The 12051-nt window shown below is 40.0% G+C and overlaps 1 protein-coding gene across 2 annotated transcripts in view; it reads right to left on the reverse strand.

Moving 5' to 3' along the window:
* Positions 1 to 3473: 3473 nt before the first annotated feature.
* UBE2V2 (ubiquitin conjugating enzyme E2 V2) overlaps positions 3474 to 12051 on the reverse strand; it is a 45133-nt gene continuing 36555 nt past the window's right edge. For both annotated transcript variants that reach the window (XM_006112165.4, XM_006112164.4), the window contains exon 4: positions 3474 to 4346. In XM_006112165.4, the coding sequence (XP_006112227.1) occupies positions 4200 to 4346 (147 nt within the window). In that variant the 3' untranslated portion in view covers positions 3474 to 4199. The remainder of the gene's footprint in view (positions 4347 to 12051) is intronic.

Below are 12051 nucleotides of genomic sequence, written 5' to 3' on the forward strand. Positions count from 1 at the left end.
AATTTACACTTTCATTGTTACTGTGAATACATGTAAAAGAATGGCTGGGCTTATCCCTACTTTATAATGGTGTAACGACCCTCACTCTTGGCCCAAATCTGCAAGATGCTACACATCTTCAACTATCATTGACTTTAAGAGGATTTGAGTGTGCAAGACATGTTGCAGGATCACGCCTTATATCAAGGCTTTGCAGTCTCCTGCCAAATGTAAAATAATACACAATAGTAGAAATAGCACATGTAGTATAAATAAAGGACAGCTCATTAAATTTCAAACAGTAAGTCACTACAATGCATGAAATTCATATAACATACGCACATGTAAAATGAGCAATCTTGTGGTACCTTAGATACTAACAAATATCTAGGATCATGAGCTTTTGTGCGTGAAGCCCACTTCATCAGATTAGTTGGAGTGGAAATAACAGAATTGAAGATATACAACAGCAAAAGCAATTACCTGTCAATTGCAGAACCCATATTAATTAAGCAGGCTGGATGTGTCCCATTCCTAGCTTTTGATGTGAAAATGTGAATGTCAAAGACAGGGGTAACTGCCTTTGTAGTAAGTTAACCAGTTAATATCTTTATTAAAGTCCAGGTTGACAGTGTCAAATTTGTAAATTAATTCCAGTTCATCAGTCTCTTTGTTATTAGATGGCAAAATTCCTTAGTAAATGAACAATTACTTTTAAATCCATTATTGAATGCCCAAATAATGTTCCCTATAGGTTTATGTGTTACCATTCCTGATGTCCGATTTGTGTTCATTTATCCTAAGTCGCAGAGACTGTCTGGTTTGACCAATATACATGGCAGAGGGTCATTGCTTTCATTTAATGGCATATATTACATTAGAGGATGTGCAGTTGTATGTGTGTATATACACGTGTTCCTCTGTTACTGATTTACCCAGCAGAATTTAATTTAGCACATGTGGTAGGTATCAGTACAAGTTTAAATTCTAGTTAAAGATCACTTCCACTGTATCAATTCTCCATCATAATTTGAAAATATGCCACATGTGAAGTTCTGAATTTTCTCCCCTACATGGTTTGGTTTACATTGGATGTTCTATTTACCCTAGTACTGTACTTTCAAAAAGCACAAATACAGCTGATTCCAAATATTTAAAAAAAAAATCCATACCACCATTGGAAATCCATGCTTACAAATCCTATTATATCATAATACTAATGTAACTTTTTTTTAAAAACGCTGATTTAAAGTGTAACCCCCTTCTCCACCAGCCCCAAAAAAAGCACAGAAAAATTACCAGACAAAAACTGGACACTTATCAAATCATAATGTGACCTACTTGGAGAATGAGAGGTTGTTAAGGAATTATTTAAGTGTCTCATCTATATGTAGCATATACTATGGCCATTTTAATAATTTATTTAATGATAAACTATACACTCCCACAACTCTGGCCTTTTTGCAGTATGGCCCAAGGGAAATTATCTTCAAAACTGCCCATCTTAGATTTCATTATGCGTGGTTTTGTAATTACGCCATGTACAACCAGTGTAGCTGTTTGAAAATCAAGTGTGGCTTGCTTGCAACATGCAAAATGGATCTTGCTCTCAAAAACTGTAACTGGCATGCAAATTTCCCCAGAGATCCGTTATCAAAGAACAGATGAGGAGAAATAGACATTGCACAGTCAACTCAGACAACATGTGATGCAAACAGAAAACGAATACTCTTCTATGCTCAGTGACTCAGTGAAGAGTGAGATAATTTCTCAAAGGGCTCTGCACTCACACTAGTACAGTCTGTCAATCCTGTCACCAACCACATGACAATCTGGCAATGTAGCTCAATCTCTTTCAGTTATTCAATCTAGAGAAAAATTCCTGAAAGTTAACATTTATTTTTCAGAGAGAGCTGAATAGTTTAATTTCTATTTTAATAGACAACATATAGACTAGCAGTGCTAGCATAATGAAAGTTTACTTAGTGGAACCCAAAATATCTAAATTAATTTAAAGTTAAGGAAGAGAGTAGGATAAACCACTTTGGTAAAATTTTCTGTCATATACTGTGATGTGTTATAAAACATGTATATGCAGTAACTGACAGCTATAATTTCACTGAAGGGTGCATCTACACAGTAGGGCTTTATAGAAATAAGCTATGCAAATTATGCTATGTCAATTGTGCAGCTTATTTCGAAATCAGGAGTGTCCCACACAGCACTTATTTTGAAATCGAGCACTCTTCCTCCGACTTCTCTTACTCATACAATGAGGGTTACAGGAGTTGGAGTAAGAAGTCCTCCAGCTTGACAATATTTCGACATTTCAAAATAACTCCTGCTGTGTAGATGCAGACTAAGTTATTTTGAAATAACGCTGCTGTGTACACCTACCCTGAGTGAACTGTGAAAGTGTGTCAGACGTGTTTAAGGATTCTCCAGTACACACTTCCTTAACTGACAATCATTTCCTAAAACATTCCATAAATAATAAAGCTTAGTTTATTGCTTTTCTTACAATCCTTCCTACTTATTAGGCAATAAAGATAACCAAATTTGAAAGTTCATCAGCTTTTGACAACTTTAGGATTAAATTCACTTTTTCAAGAGAATTATCAATGAAATTTCAAATGACAAGTCACTGACCTATTCCCAATGTTACAATTCTTATAACAAACTGGACAAATCTTTGCATTTTGCACAGAAGAGATTAAATAAGGTAACATGAACAACACTCTTCTGAGAAACCTATAGAAGAACTAAACCATAGAGGTCACCAACTACAACTAAAGTGAGAAAGGAATAAGGAAAATGAATGTTGAAGGGAAAAGAATTCATTCTAACCAACGAGATTATGCTTTTGGCACTTGATGCATGGAATACAGATGGACAAATACGGCATGTCCACACAGTTCCTAACAGTAGAAGATGATGTTTTTATTAAAACGATAAGGCCTGAAGTCTCTCACTTATGTGTAGCTGAGGTAAGGAGAAAGTGAGACAGAACGAAAGAGAAACTAGTTTAAGATTAAAAAAAAAAGAGATTAAAGAATGTGCAGGGGGGTAAGGTGAAAAAAACCTAAGAGAGTAAGTGTAGAAGATGGTTGCAAGGATGAAAAGACAAGGAAAATAAACCAAGACAGAATTCAGCAGTCCAGATTGGAAATTGCACTGGAGTTGCTTAGGCTAAGTTGCCTAATTAATGTTATTCCAAGAATGAATACTGGAAATTTAAAAAAAAGAAAAAAAAGGAAAAGAGTTTGAACAGTGCAATTTTATCCGAACAGGTGTAACTGAAGATGATAAAATTTGCTCTTCTGCAATAATTCCAATGACTTCAATTATTAAGTAAAATAAGCATATAGAAATAGTGTCAAGAGTAAAAATAGTGATGTAGACTCATCCTTACATTGTGTTTAACTTTTTTGCTTCCTCTGCAAGATACTATATACATATTACATCATTATTATAGAAATGGCACAGCCTCAGAGGACACTTTCCACATTTTATTTACATTTTAAGACTAACTTTAATTTCAATCACATATCCATACACCTATTTCCTTTGTTTCACTAGAACTTAAATGCATTGTTTATTAGAACAAAGACTGTAAACAAATATTTGCCATGTCCATTACATGTAACACACAGGAGCCGCTTAACAGAATCCATTCCCCCCTTTTATAAATACAGGTATCAAAACAATCCTGAACATACTTTGTGACACTAATAGTAGTCGGCACCCACACCTTTGCAAAAATTAAACAAGATGAGCAACAGTATTCACTGTACCTGCTACTTTAAAACAATTTCAACTGCAGCTCTTTTACTAAGCCAGATGGATAAAACATGCCATTTATAATTTTTTCTTCTTGAGCAATTAATTTTCTGAAACATACATTAATCCACAGCAATCTGACACTTCTTGTCATGCTTTCATCTTGTAAAACCTGAATTTCAATTTTAGGCTTATGCTTAAATGACAGTGTCTTGATAAGAGAAAGAAAATAAATTGTGCTGCCTTTTTCCCTTCCCATAGTGCCTGAAAACATACTGGGTGTACTTATATTATATATATATAATCTTACAAATGTCCAGGTCATGTATACCAGCTGAAATTCTTTTAATGTGTGGGTGGTTTGCATTGTGAAATTTTAATCAAGACATTAATATGAGTAGAAGGTTGTTTTAAGACAGAAGTTTGAGAATCAGCTAAAATTAATTGTTGTAAGTTTGTCCTTCTGGAGGTTGTGGAAGCTTCATATTTTCTTTAGACATCATTAGACGTCTTAGCTCTTGAAGTACAACTTTAATGCTATAAGAATTTTGCCATTTTGCTAACACTGGTATGCTCCGTGCATCCACCTGCAAAGAAAGATAGCACACGTTAAACAAGCCTATATGTTTTTGTACCGTAAAATACAAAATCCCTGACTACTTAGTTTTAGTTTACTTAAGAACTTAAGAAATCGTAGCATGTGTTTCAATCTCTTTAGCACTTCCAAAATGTATTATAAATTTATAAATTATTTATAATGAATGCTTAGCACATACTTGCACACAAATTCAGATCCTGAGACACGCACAGCTGGACCCCTGCATATCATGCTCAATAACATCAACCTTCAGGGTGGAGGAGAAGGGTGGGCAATGAGAAGTCAACCTATGGTGAGCTCTTTGCAAAACTAGGGCCATATCCTAAACTAAAGACATTTTTATCCACCAGAACATCAGTTCTTTAGTAATCATTTCAACAAAATATTGAATTTAAACAAAACAATCATCTGAAGATATTGCTTGATTACTGCGCCAATGTGGTTTTCTCAAAGTTAGCTTAATAAAGAATTGAAAGCCATTTGCTACACAATATTCTAAGCCAAAATCTTTATAAAGAAAAATTCTACCACTATAAATAACCGTCTGTGATTTGTTTTGAAAACTTGCTGTTATATGGACCTTCTGATGCCTTTAACTTGTCTCAGTACATATGAGCTGAAATAGTAATTTGATTTAAATAGTTCCATATAAGATCAGGACATAACTCAATTCTGCGTTGTTTCTTATCTGTGTATGTATTTTAGAGTGTGACTGTCTGTGTGTCTGTCTGCGAGTCCATTTGTTCAATAACTCCTCCTAAATAGTAAGTGCTAGGACCACCAAATTTGGTATGCAACTTCCTCTTCTCTTAACTTAAACTAATGCCAGGGTTTGGTTGTGCCAGGAGAACCAGAAGCCCCAGGAAAAAGACTGTTTTCCATAACATGCAAAGGGAGGAGCTTCCATTTGGAGAAATGGGATATGAGAGTGGCCATGGGGGTCAGTGAGCCTGTAGGGGAGAGGACACTGGGAGGGGAGGGAAGACAGAACAGGCTCCTGTCAGGCAGAGGTCTCCTTCCCCACTGTGTGTCTCTCCTCACCCCCCAACCCTTACTCTAACACATCATCACCCCCCAACCTCCTGAACCTCTTAAAGCACAAAGGCTTTACTGCATATAATTTGGTAGTTTAAAGGTTAAGTACAAAGGAAAATGAGTGTGTGTGTGTTTTCATTCTTTAATAATATAGCAATTTTTGGGAGGTTATTTTTACTTTTTAATATAAAAATATTTTTTAAAAATCAGAAATATCAAGTTCTAACCATTGCAACTTTACCTCCAGATGAGACCTAGACTGCTTAACTTCAAGCTACATGGTTTCAGAATACAGAGGATAATACTGTTTAGATTTGCAGAAGACAACTTGGAGATTAAGATTACCAACGATTACGTTTAACATTAAGAAACCAAATACCGAAGAAAAACCGTGTAAAGAAAAGAAAAGAAAGCCATAAAGTCTGCAGTTTATACAGTGATTTTCGCACCAATTAAGAAACCCCCACCCCTTCATAAAAAAAGTATAATATTTCACAACAAAGTTTGAAAGTTGCATTGGTCAGCCCAACATTACAATTACTAGTTCATTTTTTAAAAGTATTTGCTCTAATGTGTTAGAGATATGAGATGCAATTTTGAGAAGGGGAAAGGGGAGCCTTTGACTCCAAACACAGCTTTCATACCATTTTGCAAATATGAATATTAAATCAATCCACTATAAAAAGAAATTCAAAACTGAAAAGAAAAAATACCCGTCCAAAAAATCTCCATCTTTTCTCCCATCCCAGGAGAGACTCCCTGAGCTGCAGAGTAGTTCTGGTTCTGGTGAGAAGAGCATCTAGTCTGTATCTCTCTCCCTGAGGCACAAGTCTCCCTTTTATACACCATTATCCCTCCCATCCTCTGTGTTAGGTTAAAGAGTTCAGGAGAAGGCCTTTCCCAATTGCTGTTAGGCAGTAGAGAAGCAATATGCCACCACTCAGACCCTGGAGCCCCATAACATCACAGCTTCATTTCAAAATCTGAACTCTGGATAACATAACTCTCTCCAAGCCCACATAATGCTAGACAGGGTCCAACACACTACCTCTCCAGGCAAGAATTTCAGAGTGGAAGGATACTTGCACAGTGGACAGGCTTGGCTGTTGGAGGGAAATGTACTGAGAAAAGAAATGAAACTCAGGCTCATCATTCTTTATGAGTGTAGGGTTTTGTTGGGAAGGAGATCAAGAGGAAAAGAAGGGTAGATATTAAAGAAGCATAAGTACTGGTAGTTATGGTTTTACCACACAGTTAATTGTCAAAGGCTAAGGTTGACAGAAGATGACTGTGAAAAGGGAGAAGAGGAAGATTCCCAATAAAGAGGCAGGAGGGGGGCAAGAAGCTAGGTTTGCTGATTAAAGGGAGATCAGATAGACAAGTATAATGCTGGCAGACCCCAGTTAACTGCAGGCTGAATCGAACCTGAGACTTCTGGAGCTTATTACATGAGCCTCTACCACATGAGCTAAAAGGCAGCTGGCTATTAGCTAAGGTTGTAGAATAAGACTCGTTCTCTCTTTACATGGTCTCAGTGCCACTAGATGGGACAGTACACCACACTCAGAGGTATGTGGGTTACACAAGCTTGGATAAGGATACAGTTTAAGGGGGGGAGGGTTTCTATGGTGTTGGAAAATAATTCTTCTCACCCTCTGTTTCACTATTGTATGAGTTAAATGGAGAATTAAAAACAGCTGAAAAGGCAGCTGCAGATTGTTTCAATCTAAAACAAACAGGAAAAGTGTGGGACTAACAAGATGAGTACCCATCTTCATCATAACCATTTTGATTGCATAGTCCCCTTTCCCTATGTATCATGCTTATATTCTTTTCTACACCATATGTCGACTGGGAATTGGCCTCATTTACAGCTACAGTAGCCAGTCACTAACAAACCTGTAATATAGTTAGGCAAAGCTACTATTCCACTGGTGGAGTTTATTACAGTTTCAAGCCAGACTATTTTCACTAGTGCAAATACTGGTTTTCTTGTATTCACCAGGGATTTGCATCTAGAAGGTCACAGACTAATATGGTCATTACAAGGACTGCCTCCTCCTCCGGCACAATGACTAGCACATTTTCAGCACTACAGGTTGAAATTGTGTGGTCTGGGACACTCTGATCTGACAACATCCATGGTCCAGCAGGACCACAGATGTTGCTGGGGCAGAGAACCCTGGACCAGAGTGCCCCAGAGGTTGTTGGCTGGGAGTTCAGCAACAGAGTCCAGCTAGCAGCTGCTTGGGGCTGGCAGCCCGGCCAACCCAACAGCTGTAGGGGCCAAGAACACAGCCCAACAGCCGCCAGGGGGCTGGGAACAGAGTCCAGCAAGACCAGCAGATGCTGGAAGGCTGGAAGTGGAGCCTAGCCAGCCTGCCAGCCCCTAGGCTTGGAGCATAGTCCAGCTGGCAGCCATTGGGAAAGCCCTGATCTCCCCTGGTCCTGCAAACTCCCTTGTCTGGGAGCAATCAGGTCCCAAGGATGCTGGACCAGGGAGGTCCAAGCTGTATCACACTACATCTAAAAAGACAAATATTTATTTTAACTAAGCCATTTTATTTTCTGCAAGTTACTGTACCATCTTGTGTTGCTTAACACATCTTGCTGGCTATCTTAGTTTTATTCCCTGCATTGCAGGTCCTATTTTGCCTATAAAGAGATTATACAATCGATCAATCAACTTATGATATGCTTCTTTATAAATATCTCTACCCAGGTTTGTTAGGAATGCTCAAAACCAGATACCCCAAAATACCTGTTTAATATAAAAATTGTATTCAGATACAGGCAGTCCCCGGGTTACGTACAAGATAGGGACTGTAGGTTTGTTCTTAAGTTGAATCTGTATGTAAGTCGGAACTGGCGTCCAGATTCAGCCGCTGCTGAAACTAACCAGCGGCTGACTACAGGAAGCCCGAGGCAGAGTTGCTCTGCCCCGGGCTTCCTGGAATAAGCCTCTGATCAGTTTCAACAGGCTGAATCTGGACACCAGTTCCGACTTACATACAGATTCAACTTAAGAACCCCAGGCGTCCCCAAGTCAGCTGCTGCTGAAACTAATCAGCGGCTGATTCCAGGAAGCCCGGGGCCGAGCAACTCTGCCTCGGGCTTCCTGTAGTCAGTGCTGGTCAGTTTCAGCAGCAGCTGACTTGGGGACACCTGGGGCAGAGCAGCTGGGGTGCTGCAGGGTTGGTCCAGTAGCGCCCAGAGAAAAGCCTGGACTGCTGGGGGGGGGGGGGGGGGGCGTACTAGCTGCGCCCCCCCCCCCCCCCCCCAGCAGACCAGGGAGACGCAGGCAGGGGACCGAGACGCACCGCAGTCCCGCCGCCCGGGTCCTCCGCATCTCCCTGGTCTGCTGGAGACCAGCCGACCAGGGAGACGGGAAGCAAAGCCTCTGAGGACTCCGGCAGCGGGACAGCCGTGGCACGTCTGGGCTGTCTGCTGCCCGCGTGCTCCCCGGCTTTGCTCCCCGTCTACCTGGACTGGGGAGACGTGGAGCAAAGCTGGGGAACACGTGGGCAGCGGACAGCCCAGACGCGCCATGGCTGTCCCACTGCCGGCATCCTCAGAGGCTTTGCTTCCCGTCTCCCTGGTCTGCTGGTCTCCAGCAGACCAGGGAGACGGGCAGCAAACCCTGTTCGTAACTGCGAATCCGACATAAGTCGGATCCACGTAACTCGGGGACTGCCTGTATAAGGAAGCTGCATTTTCAGGGAAGTCTGAAGGCTAGTGAAGCTGAAAATGAGAACAAAACTATTTTTATTCTATCAGCTTATCCAATATAAATCTTTAAATAATGACAATAGCAGCAACATTACATGCAATCCAAGAATAATCAAGGAATTATTCTATGCTATTTAAAACACAGAATTATAGAAGAATGCTGCAAAATGTTCAGTGTTTACAATACTTCCAATAGTATAACTTAAAAAGTAGCAAACTGCTCAATCCACTATAAACAGATTCAAAATGATGACTGGACCACAGAGTTTACAGAATTATAGTTGATAAAATCCCAAGCCTTTAAAAAGAAGAAACAAACACTTCCAGCTGTAAATGGTATTTAAATAAACAGAAGTGATTGCAAATCCTGTGAGATACCAACAGACTATTCAAGAAAACTCAAAAACAATCAGAAATCCTCAAAAACCATGGGAAAATAAATAGTGTCAGAACACAACCTGTGTTTTATCAATCTATGATACACAACAGACTCTAAGAGGAGAGACCCCACAGCATTAAAAATTATAATTTATGTTATAGCCGTGACACCCTTTGCAGACAGCAAGTAGTTTCCCGAGTTCTCCTCATATATTTGGGCCAGGTTTTCAAAACAAGATTCCTAAATTCCATGTACAAATCTAGCAGTTGCATATGCCAAGAGATCACTATGAGAATCAGTGCTCATATGTATATCAGGGATGTGATAGTGTACATGTACAAACCATTAACCAATGAGCCTGGACTCATCGGTTAACTTTCATGGTTATGCGCAACTTCCTCCCCCGTCCCGTGCCTCTGCATCAGAGGCAGCAGCTTGTCTGCATCAGAGCAGACGAGCCGTTACAGGCAAGGAACATACCCCATGCATACCAGCACTGGCACAGTCGCATGTTCTCCACTCCACTCCGCTGCCTCTGTTGCAGAGGCAGCAGCATGGCGGGGGAGAGGAAGGCACCTCCATGTGTAAATGTGCAACTGCTGAAACCCCACAATCTGCCAGATTGCTACTGTAACCTTTGAATCCATGCACTGATCATTTCTGGAAGACAACCTTCCTTGTTTGGAAACACCACACTGACAACACAATCTGGCCATAGGACAACAATAGGGACATCGGCAGCAGGGGGTGCATGATGATTTAAAAAAAAAAAAAAAAAAAAAAAAGAGTAGGAAGATTCCCCAATCCTCCAACAAAACTGACAGCCTGGAAAAACAGCATGGGCCAGGAGAAAAAAGCTGATCTGAAACAGGGAATCAGGAGGTGTCAGAACAATATCACAAGAAGGACCATCTCACAAAGTGGCAACAGACAATTTTCCTGACAAACTATTGAAGATTTAAATGGAATAGAGCTTAGGACAAAAAGCAAAGAGGAAAGATTTGATCTTAATATCAAGGCTCACTTCCTGTTTCTGCCAGACTTCCTGTGGGATCTTGGGCAAGTCATTTCAATCTTTTAAGTTCTTAAGTTTTCCTTGTGTAAAACCACCATAATAATATGCCTTTTTTTCTGGTTTGCCTATCTCGTTTGTAAGTCTTTTTACTATATATTTTAGAAACGCATGTCTGTCCATCCATTTGCCCATTTATTCGAGAACTCCTCATAAACGGTAAGACTAGGACCACCAAACTTGGTGTGCAGCTTTCTTTTATCATGCCTCAGAGCAAGGTTGTGCCAGGATAATGGGATGTGCATGGAATTTGATTGTTTCTCATAAAATTTGGTTGAGAATTTGAAAGTGGAAGGCAGCTTCGGTGAAAGTGATCATGAAATAATAGCGTTCACAATTCTAAGGAAGGGTAGAAGGGAGAACAGCAAAATAGAGACAATGGATTTCAGGAAGGTGGCTTTTGGTAAGCTCAGAGAGCTGATAGGTAAGGTCCCATGGGAATCAAGACTGAGGGAAAAACAGCTGAGGAAAGTTGGCAGTTTTTCAAAGGGACATTATTAAGGGACCAAAAGCAAGCTATTCCACTGTGTCGGAAAGACAGAAAATATGGCAAAAGACCGCCTTGGCTTAATCACGAGACCTTTCATGATCTAAAAATAAAAAAAGGAGTCCTATAAAAATGGAAAGTAGGACAAATTACAAAGGATGAATATAGGCAAACAACACAGGAATGCAGGTGCAAGATTAGAAAGGCAAAGGCACAAAATAAGCTCAAACTAGCTACGGGAATAAAGGGAAACAAGAAGACTTTTTATAAATACATTAGAAGCAAGAGGAAGACCAAGGACAGGGTAGGCCCACTGGTCAGTGAGGAGGGAGGAACAGTAACAGGAAACTTGGAAATGGCAGAGATGCTTAATGACTTCTGTGTTTCGGTCTTCACCGAGAAGTCTGAAGGAATGACTAACATAGTGAATGTCAGTGGGAAGGGAGTAGGTTTAGAAGATAAAATAAAAAAAGAACAAGTTAAAAATCACCTAGAAAAGTTAGATGCCTGCAAGTCACCAGGGCCTAATGAAATGCATCCTAGAATACTTAAGGAGCTGATAGAGGAGGTATCTGAGCCTCTAGCTATCATCTTTCGAAAATCATGAGAGATTCCAGAAGACTGGAAAAGGGCAAATATAGTGCCCATTTATAAAAAAGGGAGAAGCGGTGGACGTGGTATACCTAGACTTTAGTAAGGCATTTGATACGGTCTCGCATGATATTCTTATCAATAAACTAGGCAAATACAACTTAGATGGGGCTACTATAAGGTGGGTGCAAAACTGGCTGGATAACCGTACTCAGAGATTAGTTATTAATGGTTTACAATCCTGCTAGAAAGGTATAACAAGTGGGGTTCCGCAGCGGTCTGTGTTGGGACCGGCTCTGTTCAATATCTTCATCAACAATTTAGGTATTGGCATAGAAAGTACGCTTATTAAGTTTGCAGATGATACCAAGCTGGGAGGGGTGGCGACTAATCTGGAGGAT

This window comes from Pelodiscus sinensis, chromosome 2 (assembly GCF_049634645.1).
Source record: "Pelodiscus sinensis isolate JC-2024 chromosome 2, ASM4963464v1, whole genome shotgun sequence".
Lineage (NCBI taxonomy): Eukaryota > Metazoa > Chordata > Testudines > Trionychidae > Pelodiscus > Pelodiscus sinensis.